Source organism: Polypterus senegalus, chromosome 12 (assembly GCF_016835505.1).
Source record: "Polypterus senegalus isolate Bchr_013 chromosome 12, ASM1683550v1, whole genome shotgun sequence".
Classification (NCBI taxonomy): Eukaryota; Metazoa; Chordata; class Cladistia; order Polypteriformes; family Polypteridae; genus Polypterus; species Polypterus senegalus.
The window spans coordinates 13,706,556-13,725,128 of record NC_053165.1 but is presented as its reverse complement, the minus strand read 5'-3'; the positions used below and the strand labels follow the sequence as shown (position 1 = coordinate 13,725,128).

The window sequence follows — 18,573 nt, the reverse complement described above, 5'->3', positions numbered from 1 at the left end:
AGAAAAACTCTGGCAAACATGGGGAGAACATGGAAACCCGCTAGCTAAACTACTGTTTATTGTTTTGCTGTTTTCTTTTTCTTGCCTGTTGTTGACAACCTTTATTTCACAATTCAGAATTCTATAAAACTTGCTTTGACATTTCTCATCTTGATGACTGTCTGGTCACAAGTGATGCAAGGATTTGTAGTGCGCTCATTACTTACATATATGTGGTTCTTTTTATTCTTAGATGAGGTGATTCCTTCAGAAAGTAGCTCCCTGTCTGACAGTCTCATCTTTGATGATGGTGAGTTTTTTAATGTACTATTCAGAATAAGCATGAACTACTTTAGGAATTGTAAAAACAGACGCCTCAAACAGTTTATTCTAAACTGGACATTATTACATGATTTTTTATAAGCAAGAGGTGTGTTTCATTTCTGAATAGTTAGACTGTTTATTTGACCTCACACTTCCCCACACTTGGTATATGGGGAAGTGGGTGGCTTATTTCTTTTAGGTGTGTGAATGTTAAGTTTAAACAAAAATGGCAATTTTAGACTAAAAGTGAAAATATTTTTTCATTTTCTGCAGAAATTATAACTCCCTTCTAACTGATTTTTTCATTGAAATTGGGCGTGTTTTTCGGCACAGATATTCATAATTCAGGCAGCTTTCTTGTCAGAACAGAACATCCTTATAAACCTTCTTCCTCAGACAGATTAAGGAAAAAAGTTCTAGAAATTAATGAATGGTAAGACTTGATAATTGACCTTAGAGTTAAATTAACAATAGGATAGTTTAATGTAATGTGTGTATCCAATAGCAGAGTTTTTTGCAGCTACCAATTTCATAGTATAAATTGTTTTCACGGCCAAATGCATTTTTCTCCAGTAGCTCAGCTGGATTAGTCCTTTGTTTGCCCGCTATGTGGCAGAGCTGTGACCAAGAAGACATGAGTTCAGTCCTGGTTGTGAAATGTCCCCCTCCGTCTTAAATCTACGTCACAGCAAATCAGAAAAGTTCAGTTGTGTAACACTTGATTAAATGTAAGACTTGGAGATGTCATCAGCCTGTTAACTAACTGTTTAAACTCGCCATGTATGAACATCACAGATGACAATTTGAAAATCGTACAAGTATGAGTTTGCCACAGAATATGGCAAATGAATGTTCATTTTTTGAAGTGGTACTCTTAAAACTAGATATGATATTGATGCACTGATTATTTAGTGATATATAACATTTGAACATAATGTATTTTAAAGTTTTGTACATATTTTTAGACTTGGTGTGCGCAGATCTCTGTTATAAATTAAGTGGTGTCCATTTAAAGCACTGTACCTAAAGAAACAAAAAAATTGTATGTCTTATTTATTGATGCATTTTTTTCCCTTTTTTTAAATGTGGAATAATTGTCCTATAAACAAGAAATCATAGACCTGGTTAAATAAATCGCTTTTCTGCATTTTCCTATTTTTGTTTTGTCTAGTAGCATATTCAATAAAGTGACCATGTGAGCCTTCAGTTCTTAGGCTCAGTAAATGCTTAACTTTTTATTTATGAACTTCATATTTGGACTGACAGTTGTTAGTTTAGAAAAATAAACATTTAATTGTAATTTTATTGTTTTATAAAAAAAATTTTTCCCCCACCACAGATGATTCAGTTGTGTCTCAACGGACCCCTAGTCGATCTGTTCAGTACTCCCCCAGGCATCATCCTCCACAGTCTTTTAATACTTCTGTTTCAGACCACGTCGGGAGGTAAAAATCATTTTTTTGTTGTTGGCATCATAATGGATTAACAAAGTATCTGAAAATCAAACATCAAAACGTAGATATGAGCAGCATGTCTCTTTTACATTCACTGATTTTTTTTTTTTAGTTCAGATATTTACTTAAAGTGAATTCTGCCTCTGATGTATTCAAGAGTGTTTTTCACATATCGTTACCATTTGATTATTTTTTTTAATTTTACACAGAAATTCAGTTTAGTCATTTTTTTTAACCATCTTTGAAATCAGGCCTGTGTAAATGGTGAAGAGCAAAAATTGCTTATTATGGCGGGAGCAATGGCACCTGGTTATTTTGTCTTTAAAATGTTAATGGTTTTTACTGTGCCCTTATAAACTGGTTTCTTGAGCCCATGTGTTAAACACCTTTTCAGGCTGTCTACATGTCGCTTTATCTCTTGAATATTAGGTTGTCTATTTTCCTTCTCTACAACATACAGAAGTAACATGAAATAACTGAAAACATTTGATGATTACCTAATGATTTAGTCATTAAGAATGTTGAGCATGGCAAAGGTGTTATATAAATAAAATGTATTATTAATATTGTTACTAATTGTGGCTGCTGGTAGGTAAGGCAGGATCAATCACGAGTCAAAAGCATGCCGAAAAATATTCTCAGTCCAAATGCTTGTTTTAAAAGGTTTTGTGAAAATTTAAAACAAACTGTCCACACAAGAATAAAGAAAAAGGTTGTTATACACGTAGAATAAGCAGGAAAAAAAAATATTTTCTCTAAACATAGCCTTTTCTTGTTAAACTTCAGTTGTTCTCTATACTAGAAGATGTTTTACTTCACTTTGAGTACATTCTAAACGTACGGTGTTGCACGTTCAATAGAGCACGTTGCATTACATACTAAGGCTCGGTTTGAAACTGTGTGCCCGCCATGCCTTACTTCTGGCAAGGCAGATCACAAACTGAGGCGAATCTGTAGTCAAATGGATAAGAAACAGTTAGAATACACCAATTCAGTTCTGTTTGTGGGGGTTTCACTTAGGCTAGGCATTTTTTATAGGCAAACACTTCTGCCTACTTGTCATAACCTAAATAACTAGCAAGTGACTCTTAAACTAGTTCTAAGGACATAAAGAAGGAAAATGAAATATTTTCTGATTGTGCTGAACCCTTGTACAAGTTGTATAGGAGAACAGAATTCAAAACAATTAATGCTACTTTTTACAATATATTGTTGCTCATTTATTGGAATGCGTCAGCAGTTTTATAGTTGTGAAATGCGTATTATAGGCAGACGTCTGTTCATGAATATTACCCGCATAATGATAAAGAGTTGCATGAATAAATTTCAGCAGAAAGAGGCCAGAGAATAATAAGGAATCCTTAGAAATATGTCTTTGTATACTTTAGGATTGTACTGTTAAACATCATAAACTACATCACAACATTAAACTAAACAGTTCTTTTTATGTTTGTCTTGGTCAGACTCCATGAGTGGGAGGCTGCTGCAGTCTTTACAAACAATCCTTAGCATTTATTTTACTTTTACATGATTTCAAATATCAGATCAATATATTCTTAAAAGCACATATTTTGTGCTTATATGTTTGCCACCGTACCATATTTTTCAGATTCTGTGACCATAGTCTAGCAACTCCATTGTCAACAATTTCAAACCAGTTACACTTTACTTAGGTAAACTTCAAGTTTTTTGTTACATGTACAGCGTATTCGAGTATCGTGAATTTGTTGCTTGCTTGTCTGACTTGCATGCAACGTGTTGCCACTGTTCGGCACTGTGATCACAAAGCATTGCAAGTCAAACGTAGACCTTAAGACTTCTGAATTCTTGTTCCCTATTATTTTGATTATTGTAGTAAATACAGTACATTTCCTGCAATATGCAATTTTGTGGGCATAATTGCAAAGCATCCTAGATATGTTGTAATGTCAGATAGGTAATGCAATAAATTATAAAACAAGTCAGCCTGCATAAAAGTTGCACTTGAAGTAAAAAAAAAACCCAGTCTGACTCGGGCGCCGCCATGAGTGGCAGCCTTTCCAGCAGCTCCATGTACGACTAGCTCTCTATCTATCTATCTATCATATAGTGCCTTTCACATCTATTTATCTATCTATCTATCTATCTATCATATAGTGCATTTCATATCTATATATATCAATCATATAGTGCCTTTCATATCTATCATATAGTGCATTTCATATCTATCTATCTATCTATCTATCAATCATATAGTGCCTTTCATATCTATCTATCTATCTATCATATAGTGCATTTCATATCTATCTATCTATCTATCATATAGTGCCTTTCATATCTATCTATCATATAGTGCATTTCATATCTATCTATATATCTATCATATAGTGCATTTCATACCTATCTATCTATCTATCTATCTATCATATAGTGCATTTCATATCTATCTATCATATAGTGCATTTCATATCTATCTATATATCATATAGTGCCTTTCATATCTATCTATCTATCTAAAAAAGATTAAAAAAAAAGAAAAACCCTCCATTCTGTTCTATTGTAGATATGTGTTTTATTCCATTATTGTAGTTTAGGGCTCATTGTTTTGGACAACAACTGACAAAATGTTTACTTCCAAATTGCAAATGAAGATAAGATGGCTTACTTTGTCAATCAGGAGCTATCTTATCATTTTAACGTTTTTGGTTTTTTATATATTGCTTAAAAATCTGTCATTTTTTACAGACAGAGATTTCTACTGCTTACATCCTGCTTGGCGACAGACATTTTCTTTATCACTTAGACATAATTCTCTCAGTATTTGTAGTTGTTCCAACTGATTTTTTAGAATTTTGTGACCAAATTACCTCCACCACTGCCTCCTTGTTGTTACGGAGATTATTGCATTTTGTTTTGAAAATCCTTGTAGAAATGCTGCCCACCATATGGCACAGATGCCTCTGAGAAGTGCCTATTTGTTAGATTGAGGAGTTTCAAAGTGTTCCTTCCGCCCTTCCAACATATCTTAGTACAGAATAAAATTTCCCCTTCCTTCTTCAGCGTGAGTGATTTCCATTCTCATTAAGACCTCCACAGTGTTTCTCTCTATAGCCTTGCCAAACTCCACCTTCTCTTGCGACTTTGCTTTGATCAGTAACTCAACTGATTGGTCCCCTGGTATCTTTTATCCTGCTAACACTCCATAAAAGGTATCTTTCTTTAACTGGAGAGCTATCGCTTACTACCGAGATTAATGGGTTCAGCGTGTTGCTACTGCGACAGTCATGAATCACCGTACAGCAACAGGTCATTTCATGCTCCTAATCTCCCCTTGATCTGAGAGAAATTATTTTGTAGACAACCCCAAAAGAAGTTTGTGCTAGGCACAGAATTGAGCCAGTGCTACTCTGGTTTGGGAAAACACAAGTGGAATTGATTTAGGCATCTAGCGAAAATATATGGCGTTATGTTAATGTGGAGTAAAGTGTAAAGGGCACAAGTGACTAGAAGGAATCTCAGAGGCATAGCCCAGATATGCTGGGAGGATTTTAACTCTGATGAAAGATTTCTTGCTGGGGATGCAGAAGTCTGATCAAACCTGTTCAGCCTGTTACTACCGTAACTCCCTCACGAAGTCAACTAGAAAATGTGAAAAATGAGGAAAAAGAGGTGGCAGGCAGAAGTTCAAAAATGAATTGAGACGAGAGGTGGAAATCTAGAAGCACTGCTTCATGTAACAAAACAAAAGATCTTAGAACTTGCATTTCTAAGCTTCCTGTTTTTTATGTTTACAGATAAGGCATTTGTGCAACATTTCACAGATTCTTTCATGTTCGATTACCGACAGTATGTGTTGTTTTACACTGGGAAGGAATTTCCTTAGCAAGATCTCTCCTAGGCTGCTAGGTCACTGTGACATTTTTGTGGTGTTTAGAAAATCTGATCAAGCTTTGAATTTTTTCTTTTTCCACATGATACAGCATGGAATTATTTTGACATTTGGAAGTATATAAATATTATCAGTACTACTTTTTTTATTGTAAACACTCCCATTAGTTGTTGTTATAGAATGTTCGCCAATGGTCAAAGGAACATTATTTGCATAAATCATTGAAATGTATTGCTGAATTTTTTATTTTAGAGGTACATAATTGTTAATTCTGTGATTCAAGTGACAAAAAGATTATTTGTAACTTAAAAACTTTTTTTTGCAGTCAGCTGGCATTTTGGCAGTTGTTTTGAGTTTTTTTTTTGATATCACTGAAAACGTATTTATATATATCTTTAAATAAAGCATTATAATAATAATAAAAAAAAAAAAATTTAATGACTCACCCATCTGAAGCCAGTCCTGGCAGAACTGAGGAACATAGCTGGAGCCACCTGTAAAGGGTACCAGCTTATTGTAGGACATCCTCCGACAGACCTGCCCTTGTGCCAGTCCTGGATTTCGACCATGGACTCTGGAGCTGTTCGATTGGCACCCCAAAGCACCATAGTGTGGCCACACTGAACATCTAGTCCGGAAGGGAAATTATATTGTGCATCCCACAATTCCTCTGGAACACCAGAAATCTAATGATATGCTGGAATGAACTGTGTAGGCAAAACCAGCCTTTAATTTTCGGATTCCATTTTCACCAAGTGTAATGTTTCGCCAGAGAATGTAAATATACCATTGTATGTTTTTAAATGTACTTGTTTCCTTTATTTTAAATTTACAGATTTGATGACAGTGATGACATACAAAGCGTCTCTCACTCCCTCTATAGAGAGAGCCCAGCAGTGTACGATCATTATTCTTATGCCACCACCGGAAGATTTCCTAGCATGCCACAAACTCCACTTTTGTCTCACAGCATCAGTCAGCCACGGTAATTTCTAATCATTTCTCTTTTATCTGTGTGATGAACAGCTACTTGATAATAAAGTATAAGTTATCTGATCAAATGTTAAAAGTATTCTGCATATGTCTTTTTACCAGTTAATGTGCCTTAATGTTTGACAGGTTGTACACCTCTATTCATGCTTTTTAAATGTTTTATTTTTGTTGCAAAATTACTAGTCAAGTGTTAAAATATATATATACATATATATACAGTAATTCCTCGCTACTTCGCGGTTCACTTTTCGCGGATTCACGACTTCGCGGGTTTTTAAATATAGTAGTAGTATTTCCTAGTCTAAGAACAACAAAACAAGTTCGGCGACTAAGTGCGTTGTAACACGGGCTGTGATTGGTACGTGGGAGGGAGACGACAAATCACAGCTTCCCGCTTTCTAATCGGGCCCGTGATTGGTGCTTTGACTGATGCCCAGATCCCACAGCACCTCCCCTTGTCTCTCTGTCGCGGCCGTTTCGCTTCAAGCTTTCTCGCCGAGCGGTTTACTTTACACTGTACTGTGTGTGATTTTTGTGGTTTCTTTGTGTTGAACTTCGCTTCAATTTTCACCCCCTGCAATGGCTCCCAAACATGCTCCTTCTTCCAAGGCTGGTGCTGAGCCTAAACGGCAACGAAGAATGATAATGGTCGCTGAGAAGGTGAAAGTTCTGGATATGTTGAAGGAAGGGAGAACGTTCGCAGCTGGGTAAGGATCTGCAAGAGCGGTCACAGGAATGGGACGACGATATGGTTCAATCGGTCCAATTTTGCAACAAGGTCGACGACGTCATGACCACCTACAAGCTGCTCTTCGACCGGAAAAAGAAGCAGCGGCAGCAACTGCCGATCACAATGTTTTTGCAGCCTTAAAAAAGAGCCAGTTCCTACTACTACTAATACGGATACACCGTCGGAACCCGTGGAAGAGGTGCCCCAGGAAATGGCACCGCCATTTGAAGAGACGTAAAATGCAGTCATCGGCTGCGCAGTAAAAGTCATCATCACCTTCATCGTCATCATTTTTACTGCACAGCATATTCATCACCATCATCACGTCATTTATAGATACGTGTACTTCGCTATACAGTAACTGTAAACTTATCTACTGATTTCATATTGCTTAACAGTTGTCCCTGTTATTAATAGAGACAAGGGTGGGTTGTAAACAGTACAGGGAGGGTTTAAAAACGTCCAAATACACATTAATTAGATAAATATGGTGTCCCTACTTCACGGAAATTCAGTTATTGCGGCCGGCCTTGGAATCTATCTTCCGCGATAAACAAGGGATTACTGTATGTATGTATGTGTGTGTGTATATATATATATATATATATATATATATATATATATATATATATATAGAGATAGAGATAGAGATAGAGATATAGATAGATATTGTGACAAGGCCTAAAGTGAACAATCTGGGCCAGTGGAAAGACATTTATTAAAACTAACAGGAAAACATCCCATAAAGCAGATGTCAGACACTGACAGTAACTGTAGGAAATGAGTAGTTGCTGTCCTAGATGCTGAAGGATGTGACAGCGCTCATTTTTGTTCACGGTTAAGGGCAGCACAGTGGTGCAGTGCTTAGCGCTGCTGCCTCGGGTATCCAGTGTCCTAGGTTGTCAATGTGGGTTTATTTTTTGAGAACCTTGATTTTCCTCCTACTTTCCAAACTATATGCCTACTTGACTCATTTATGATTATTGGTGTACCACGCTTTAGTGCGAGATATGTCCATGCCAGGGAGTGGTATCCTGTCCTGTGTTGGTTTCTGGTTAAAAACAATAGTAAAAAAAAAAAACAACTATGCTACTATTGAGCAAATATTGGCGTTACATTTTGGCTAGTTGTTTTAAAATTCAGATCCAGGGTTTTGTTTTTTTTTTTTTAACATTTAAGATATGAAAAACGAAGGGTTCACATACTTCAATGCATTGCTTTAACTAAAAAGATGTTAACCACTTTAATATCATTACTTTAGGCAACGGAGTGGGAGCCTGGAATCCCAGTTTGTTTCTGAAAGCGATCCGGAAAAGCCACGTTTCTTGTTAGACCAAGGAAGAAGTAACAGTACAGAAGTCTTGGATGATGGATCTTCATACACTAGTCAGTCCAGCACTGAATGCAACAGCACAACTAGACGACCAAACCATCACTATCGCACTGTGGGGAATATGAGGCACAAGAAACAAAACTATGCCAATACAGGCAGCATGCCAAATTTAGCCCAAAATGACTTGAGACATTACACGTACCAGTCTGTGTCACCTCAGATGTCAACTGCATACTGCATTACAGGATATGTGCCTTACACTGACACAGAGCCATTCTCCAATGGAGGTTGTGTTTATGAAAATGAATCAGAGGGACGTTATTATCTCAATACCTCTTATCCTGCTCCATACTATGGACATGAAAAATACCTTGACTATCCCGAACAGGATGAGACTGATCACTTTGCCCATAATCCTTATGCAACTATAAGACCTCCCAGAGGCCGACAAGTTACAGCCACACAGGATGTAACAAAAAATATCCAGAAGGCACTGGTGGCAGAACAGCTTCGTGGCTGGTACAAACGGGCTGCTGTACACAGGGATCATGGACGGAACCTGCAGGCGGGTTACGAGTTTGACAGAAGATCGATGCAAAGCTTGGGTTATTCATCTGCTCCAGGACCTTTCACACCTAACAACAGAGTACCTTCATTTCCTTCAGGTACAATATTCTGTTTTGTTTTGCGTGTTGGAGTTATTACTTGAAACGTTGTGATTTAGGGAAATGGATTGCTGCAGTCTAGCCAAACAGAATTCTTGAGTACAGCCCAAGAAAATGAATAAAGCATACATTCAGCTTCAAGAGACAGTGCGCATCTTACAGTTTTTCCGTTATCATGCATCAGTCTGGAGTTTGTCGTTCCATTGTTTTTTTATTTTTTACCTGCTTTGTCTACTGCAGAATTGTGAGGGACCACAGCCGATTCCAGAACTGTCAGACTGGACGCAACAAGCAACAATGGTCGGGTTGCAAGTCCAGCACAGCAGTCTTTACATGCTTCAAAATCATAATTTAACCCTGTCGCCCCTGGATTTACTGTTGTTATGGGAGATCTTCTACTATTGGGGTGTCTAGGAAGCTCAAAAATGAAACAAACAAAACAATTATCACTATTATTATACAATAGCGGCCTTTTACTTCAATCTTCTTGAGGAAATAAAATTGAAAGTGGACCTACTTACTATGTGGTGCGCACAGCGTCCATTTTCACTTCAGTGTTTCACAGACTGTATGCCTGTCTCTCCAGTCTGCGCTAATAGTAGCAGCATAATAATAATACATTTTATTTATATAGCGCCTTTCCCATGCTTCAAGGCACTTACAGAATATAAGAAAGAACGGCAGGGTATGCAGTATATAGCATTGTACAAACCAGATAAATAAATAAAGAAGATTATGACAGTGAATTCAGAGAAAGCCTAACAGACAACATAATTGCTGGTCTCGCACACACATACAGGTGACATGAGCATCTTGACGTTGAGGGGTAATAAAGTCAAGTTGAGCTAAAAGCCATCCTGAACAGATGAGTTTGGAGTTGTTTCTTAAAAGAATTCATGGAGTCAGCTGACCTGATTAATTTTCGGGAGGTCACTCCAGAGTCTGGGCACTCGCTATACAGCTGAAGGCCCTGCTGTCACTCATGGAGTGGAGATTAGTGGGGGGCACAACAAGATTACCAGAATCAGAGGACCTTAGTGGGCAGGCAGGCACATAGTGATGGAGAAGGTCACTGATGTAGTTTGGTGCGAGGTTATTTAAGGCTTTGTAGGTTATTAGTAGGATTTTATATTTATATAGCATGCCCGGTTCCAACGGCTGCAAACGTACCTGTGCGTTACAAAAATGGCTGCATATATATTTATGTACTAGTAATAGGATGTCAGGGCCGAAAGGGTTAAATCAGTGATTTATAAGCTCCTTGCAGTAATAACTATTAAAATGGTTTTCCACAGCCCAAATGTACATGTACTGTATAAAACTTAAGGTGCAAAAATAAGCAGCAATGCAAACGTTTGTGGAGTGTGCAAGTTTTTTCTGTGTCCACATACATTTCTTTTGCGTGGCTGGTTTCACCCGGCATCCCAAAAGGGTGCAGGCTTATTGAATTGGAAAGTTGATCTGTAACTGTGCTCTGCATTGGTCAAGTTCCCACTCCCGGGTTGTTGGTCCTGTCATTTTTAAAGCTCCGTGTACTGAGAATAGGTGTTGGATCCACTAATTAAAACATGTGCTTGTGTTTTATTAATGTACTGTATATGGTATAGATCAGGCAAATTATTATGTTTAAAATGTTTGCGAAACCAACAGTCTTCAGCAAAGAGGCCAGGGTAATGGTTTGTATTGTTTTCATGAAGGTATAATTAAATTCTCTTTCCTACATTTTGTAGTTTCCTCTGGAGCAAGAAATTGGCAAAGTCAGATGAATGTTGGCTCGGTGGATTATGAGGCCTCTATAAACCAACAGCTACACTATAGCAGTCCTCATGGCCGCTCCTACAGTAGCACTCCTCTTCACAGCAGGTAAGATCATCATTACAGATGTGAATGTAAATTGGGACTTGATCCAAATGGCTAAGGGTGACCTTCTCTCTACCACATTTAAAAAAAAAAAACAAAACCCAAGAGCGGAAGGTAACGCTTCCATATTCCTATTTATACAAATAAAGTCATGTACTGCTAGGGTTTGTCTAGAAAATGGGGGACTGTGCTGGAGCCGGATATCATAAAGAGTACAGTGCAGGTGTTTGAAACAAGATTTTCTACAAGTGATAGGAGTCTCTACTCCTAGTACGGCGTCCCACATTGCTTCATTTCTCCTTATCATTTCACACCATTCTTCTAACACACTGCAGGTGCCCAGTGACTTATTAAAAACTGCTGCCTCAGGCTTCACTCCACAATCTCTCTTAAGTCACCGTTTAGATTGAGATCCATGACGGTTTACATTGTCGTTGTGCTCTACAAACAGTTTATTGAGCACTTCTTTATCTTTGAATGGAGTTTTGACAACACTGAGGATTCCACTACCATCAGGATAGAAATGTTTCATGGCAGGGTGAGTGTGAACAGTCATTGCTTTGGTTTTATTGGGCACTGATGGAATCAAAGGAGGTAATCCAATGTGCCCCGTACCTTAGTTGAGCGGCAGGCACACTTCACAGGACATTACACCCCAAAAGTAGTGAACAGGCCCAGATGCTAATTACGTACTTGACGAGAGTAAAGATAGCGGTTTTAGCAGGGCGTGACTATTTACCATTGCTCAGTAGACCTTGGCTTATGTTCTCTGCACCACTTTACCCACAGAAGTCTATAAGACTAAAACATACTGATCTGTTCCTGTGTCCAGAATACTCAGATAATCGAAGAAAAGCAATATCAGAAATAAAAGATACTTGATTAAATATTTCTTCAATAGCAAAAACTGGCTTAAGGATTAAAGAAGTTGGCTAAAACAAAAGCCACTGTGGCTCTGTAAGTAACTGGGTTTGAATCCCCTGGTTGAGTATTTTTGGGGTCATTTAAAACGTAACGAAAGCTATTGTGAGCCACACATTTTAAAACTAATGTACTGTAAGACATATTAATAGTTGACTTGTAAGTAAGGTTGTTTATATTACTTCATTGTTAAGAAAAATGTTTCTGTGATAGAAGAAATAAATGTGACATTTGGTCACTTCACTGTGCATCACCCTTATCACGTTCATTACAGCAACATGTTCTCCGTACGAAGTAATGAGGTAACGTGTCATTAATGTGACCTAAGAGAGACATTCTCTGCTTGGTGTTTCCACTGATTTCCTCGTCGGTCTGCATGCGGCAGAGCTTACGGGGGACAATCTAGAGGCGTTTGTTGTCCTCCATGTGCTTGTTATCTAATATTGGCATTAAAATGTTGCCTTTATTAATTTATTTGCTTAAGGGAAGTCAAAACAGCATGCTCTGTTGCTTACTTTATAAGATGTCTTTATTCAACCTGCTGACGCCGAAGTGTTCTTCTTTTTCTGCTTCATAGAGCTGAAGGCGTATTTCTTTCCTTTTGGTTAGTAACACTTTGATCTGCTTATTAAAGAGACATTCCTGGGTCACATTTATTGTGTGTACTTTACAAAGTACACATGTGCTTGTATTCTATCCATTTCACACGTGTTCAAACTTTTTGCATGCAGATACCCAGCAGAATGTATGTCAAGAACAAATGAGTTGTGGAAGGTGTCTGCTCCAGGATCAGCAGTAAAGATGTTTGGTCCTGGTGCCAGGTACATAACTGAGGAGAAATAACAAGTAAGCAATACACTCTGACTCTTACACTTTGGGGTTTTAATGTGCTGGTGAATTAAAAACTTGTAACTATATTTGGCTGTACTTGGTGTTTTCATGCTATTTGTTTTGTGGAAATCTGTGGCCAGTGCAAAGTTTATTTAATGCCCCCAACAATTTATGTTTCACTCATTTCTGCATGCTACTCACCAATTTTGTTTTCTCTCCATGTGTTTCGGTGTGTAGTAACCCAAGTCAGACTTTATTTTTATGGTGAATACAACCAAAATCCTTAAAGACAGAAACAATAACCCAAGGGTGCTTAAATTAGCATCATTCAGATATTTAAGAGGGCCACGCACTAACATAATCTCCATTAACTCTTTTAGGGCTGATGTCAACTTTTGTCAAAATTCAGGGGTAGAGGACGGGGATCACGGGTAAACTGCAACAAAAATCACCCTTATGTTTTAGTTCAACTCTCTTTGCTAGGACGAACGTTACATAGCTTTGTTAATTTAACCTCGTGCATGAGTAGCAAAGAGCAAACGAATGGCACCGACATCTTGCGAGAGACCAAAGCGAATGTGCAAAGCAAAATTCTCCACGGACGTTTTACGCAGTTTCTTTGAATAGAACTCGGACTTGTCAGACTCAAGAGTTTGATGCAAGTGATCTGGAGATGGATATCGAAAACGAAAGTGAGGTACCGGCATCATCTGATTGGCCCCCCAGCTGATTGTGGGGCTGAACACTTACATGAAAGTAGCGTTCACCTGGGAGGGCCACCACATATCGTGTTACACCGCAACCACCACAACCCACCTGCTGTGCGAAGACAGCCAGGCAGCAGACCCACCGTGCATTCCTGCTGTCCATCGAGGTGCCACTGCCGCCAGAGATGCCAAACATAAGCCAACAGCAGCCACGGCACGTAGCAACAGACGTTTTATGTTGATTTATGTGTGAAATCCATTGCTTTGTGTGCTTTTCAGAAAACATATTCAGCCCTCAAAGAGTTAAGTCAGTTTATATGCGGTAAACTGTTAACATGTATACCTTTCCATAACTTACTGTATATGTTTGCAGTATGTGTGCTGCTTTACAAAGTAACGTTTTATTTGAATTTTCTTACTGTTATTTTAGTGGGCCTGTCATTATAATTGCTGCCATCCATTCTGTTTCCAGAGGCCACCTCGCCATCCACAAATATCTTGGGTTTTCTGCCTGGCACAGTGTGTTTGCATAGTCAGAATTGTGCTCTTGGTCCTAATTTGTTTTAATTTTTGAGATCAGATGCTGACATTCTTTACAACAGTTAATATCCGAATCATTTTGTTATATTGGTTTTAGATTTGTAGGAAGGAGGCTTGGATCTTTTAAATATATGTGCATTTACTTTTATCTGACAGAGTTATTCTCCAAAATAGTTTGAAATAAAGTGCTCCAAATGTGGCACATGGCACAATGTCTAAATATGACTCCGTTTTCATATCCCGGAAATTAATCAAATGGAATTACGTGAACTGCCTGTAATGATTTTGGGGCTCGTCAGGTGTATCCACCTTACGGGGATCAAACCTCGGACATCAGCACCTGAGGCAAAGCCTCTGACAGAGCGCTACGGCGGCTGGCTCACTTATTTGACAGGATTTGAAGATCAGAGTACAGTATTACATTCTTAGTTCTGAATCGCAGTCTGATTGGTTGGCCAGTCAGCAAACATCCTCCACGTCCTCTCAGTTGCAAGAAGCAACACTCATCAATCATTATATATATATATATATATATATATATATATATATATATATATATATATATATATATATATATATATATATATAGTGAACGTTGACCCGGACACAGACAGGCAGACACGCTCATGTCACCCAACACACGTTTATGTTTCATTCTTATTTACAAAAGTCAATGCTCACAACTCCACAGTCCCCAGAGTCCTGGCCACACAACACAATGCCTTTCCACTCTTCAGACCGCCTCCTTGTCTTCCGCACGATGTCGTCCAACAGGTGTGTTCCCGGCAATCTCCCACCGACACGCCCCAGTATGGCTGAAGTGCCAGCTGTCTCCCTGGAAGCACTCCGGGTGTCCCTGTTCCTCTTCTACCCCACCCCAGCACTTCCTGGTGTGGCGGAAGTGCTGAGGTCCAGGGTCTTCCAGGTATTGGGGTCCCCCTGGCAGTAACCAAGGGTCCCTACAGGGTCGAGCTTCCCAGCTCTTTACCCGCGGCTCCCAGGACGGTCGCCCCCTTGAGGTCTGGAGAAGGCACAAGCCCTCCTCCAGTCTTCTCGGGCGTCCCGGCTGGGTACCACTCCCATTCAGGTACCACAATATATATTATATACACTAGCTGTCCCCCTGCGGCTCCACCCTCGTAGTAGTGAAAGAGGACTTTAAAAATCAATAAGCTAAGCAGAGGCAAGGTACACTCCAAAATGTGGCTAGAGGTAGACTGATTCGAATGGTGGCTGGCGTGTGAGTGAGGAGGGCCCTGTCCGGCTCCCCACTCCTGACGTCACACTTCCCACTCTGCCTCAGATTAGCCTCCCTGCTGAGCATGGACCCCAGCCATCTATGACAATTTATCTATATATCTCCTTATATATAACTTGATACTATCCGTATGTATGGTGTTCACGTCAATACCTCGACTCAATACAAATTAGAACCATGCAATGGGACTCTGCCTCTGTAGTTAGAACATCACGTGGCAAACGCGGACGCAGTATTGCATGATTGGCTAAAAATGTTCGAATGCTTTAGTGATGCCACTGGACGGCTGAGTATAGTAAGTCGGTGATGGTTCGAGCAGATAACAGTAAGTTTGGTTGGTTTTTGGAACGTTGGTTTGGTGGGGCGTACGTTCCAGGACTAACATCGTCAACTGACTTAAACCCTTCGACAGCTCCGGAACCGTAAGTAATTTAGAACGTATCGCCATTTGCTTGGTACGTCGAAATCTATCATTGGACAATTTGGCTTTGGCATCCGTCCTTCTGACATCTATTGGCAAACTGAGTAATGACGGCTGGGTATTAACAACGGTCATTGTTTTAATTTTAGCCGATCTCAGATCTAAAGTGACCACGCCAACATAATTATTACTCCGACTCTGATTAGAGTCGTAAAATACGGTTTGTTATGAAAATTTGTTTGCCGGAAAAAATCAAATGAGGTGCGCCAAAGAGCTGAATTCACGTCTCACGGCCCCGTTTAAACAGGAAGCTCTTTATTACATCGGCCGAAAAGGTCTATTTTAAGCATAAATGAGTGCCATGATAACAAAATCATTTCAAGGACTTAAAAAAAGAAATAATTCTTTGCAGAGAAAGTAAGGATTTCACAAACGTAGAATTTGTAGCCCGATCTGATCGGGCTCCCAATCGCTAGTATATACAGTGTGTGTGTGTATATATATATATATATATGCTGACCCATTGCCCACTCTGCAGGGAAGCATCTACAGGGAGCCAATGTGGCATCTAGCAACCCCAGAGTCACACAACCCAAAGGCCACCAGCTTATTATAATGGGCAGCGGAGAGCGACATGTGGTAAATCAAAGTGGGTCTTACGGGGCCCTCCGAGTAAAGGAGTCTGCTGCTGTCCTTCAGTTAAATATCTTTGCACAGTTACCAGCTGCAAGACGACTCCTTCAGTTAAGAAGCACAGTGGCCCCCAAGTGACGGCGGTCCTGTGCTCTCTGTATTATTCAGTCTCCAGGGCATCCTTTGCCAGACTCCTGTCCCGTACTGTACCTAATGTAACTGTCTGCGTCCCGGCCAGGTCCCCTTCCCAACACATGGTCATAAATCTCTAATTGCTCAAGAGCTGATGTGTCCTTTGCAGCTGTAATGTTAGACCTTGTGGCCTGCAGTTCAGATGTTAGATTTGGGACTGTGTCCGGCAGTGTACCCTTCCAGATTTGCTGTTCCTGGTCGGTGATGACGATCTCATCTTGTGTTCATTGCTGATGTCCTTGTGTGCATGTCGTCGTGCTCTACTCATGTGCTTTGTACATGAATTCAGTAGCAGAAGCCTTCATTAAACATCTGTGCGTAATTTTCATTTTCAGATCCTACGTCGATTTGAATCACCTGGATGGGATGGTCAGAGATCATTTGGAAAGCAAAGATGAAGAGCAGCAGATGCTTTACTGGCATGAGGACTCCAAGCCAGGGACGATAGTGTAGCATCGCCTTTTACACCTGACCTCAGTAGCACTGTGCCGTTTCATGATGTGCCTTGCTCCAAACGTTTACTGTACTACCAAGGATGGTTTATTACAAAATGGAAAATAAGTCGATCCAAAAGAGAAAGTAGCTGGATTTCAAGACGTCCTGTAGGGTTGGGATTTTCAGCTCCGCTCAGATGCAGAACTCCGTTGGTGTCACAGTTACTCGGACGTCTCTAATAATAAAGTCGTGTTGTGACGGCACTCATGTTAGACTTAGCACTTGGACATACCGTAGCTGTACAGTAAGTAGCATCTTGATGACTCCCACCTCCATCAGCCGAGCTCGTTCAGTGTCACAAGGTTGGCCATTTTTCTGTGTCACGATGACACAAAGGGTATCAAGTGTTCCGGAACGTGACACACACATGAATGCTGTCCTTAACGTTACAACACAGAGAGGATGGCATGCATTTTGAAAACCTAAAGCCAGCATTGTAATGCTCACTACATCGGTTCTTTTTTCCGGCATATATCACAAAAAAAAAATAAACCTTTTCAGATTTATTCTGTCTTTTTTTCGTCTAAAAACATTTTATACTGGACTTCATTTTTTTAAAATCACGTTGGAGAAAACTTTTACGTTTGATTTTTAATCTTAAAAGAAAAGAACTTGAGGACCTTTTAGTATAAAAATACATTGGGTTTGATTGAAGTCCAAATCACTCGGTTGATCTGGAATGAAGCCGAAACTCGCTTTGCCAGTATTTTAAAAAAACTGCTTGTTAAAAGGAAATCCAGAATTTAGTTACGGTGAACCCAAAGCACAGTTCATTGGATTTGGGGCCAAAAATGTAACTCTGTGATTCAGCGCTGCCAGAAATGAATCAGGGTAATAAAGACTGCAGCGCCGCAAATCATCAGGCAGTGGGAGACGACCGCAGGGCATGCTGGGATTTTACTTGCTGGAATTCCATTCCCTGCAAACGCCTTCATTCATCCACTACAGTTAGGTTTGGTTTTTGTGTTTTTTTTTATGCTCTTATCATCATTTTCTGCCTCTTTGTTTGCTAGACATCTGTAAAGAGCCCCCAAAACCTTCCATCTTAAAATCCCCAAGTTAAAAGTTTTTAATTCATCGTGAGGAGCCTCTCAGTAAAATCAGGCCAGCTTCTTCCTGCACGACGTTCATTCCAAGGTGAACAGTTTGGAAAAGGCTTCCCTTAGAACAGGGGTGTCCAGCTCCGGTCCCGGTGGGCCGCAGTGGCTGCAGGTTTTCATTCTAACCATCTTCTAAATTAGTGACCCGTTTTTTGGTGCATTTTACTTGACTTGACTCAGACCCCTGAAGTGCTTCTTGTTTCCTTAATTAGCAGCCAAACTGTAGTAAGACGCAAAACGATCCGACGCACGGCCGTCGCCTAACCTGC

General features: G+C 39.6%; 1 protein-coding gene across 5 annotated transcripts in view; it reads left to right on the top strand.

Annotated features, from left to right (window-relative positions):
• LOC120540460 (FERM domain-containing protein 4B-like) overlaps positions 1-17,710 on the top strand; it is a 143,508-nt gene extending 125,798 nt beyond the window's left edge. For 4 of the 5 annotated variants that reach the window (XM_039771293.1, XM_039771291.1, XM_039771294.1 and 1 more), the window contains 6 exons: positions 233-289; positions 1,643-1,748; positions 6,461-6,610; positions 8,610-9,346; positions 11,077-11,209; positions 17,045-17,710. In XM_039771293.1, coding sequence (XP_039627227.1) covers positions 233-289; positions 1,643-1,748; positions 6,461-6,610; positions 8,610-9,346; positions 11,077-11,209; positions 17,045-17,162 — 1,301 coding nt within the window. In that variant the 3' untranslated portion in view covers positions 17,163-17,710. Of the gene's footprint in view, positions 1-232; positions 290-1,642; positions 1,749-6,460; positions 6,611-8,609; positions 9,347-11,076; positions 11,210-12,858; positions 12,974-17,044 lie in introns of all 5 variants that reach the window. The other variant, XM_039771292.1, reaches the window with a different exon arrangement.
• Positions 17,711-18,573: the final 863 nt, after the last annotated feature.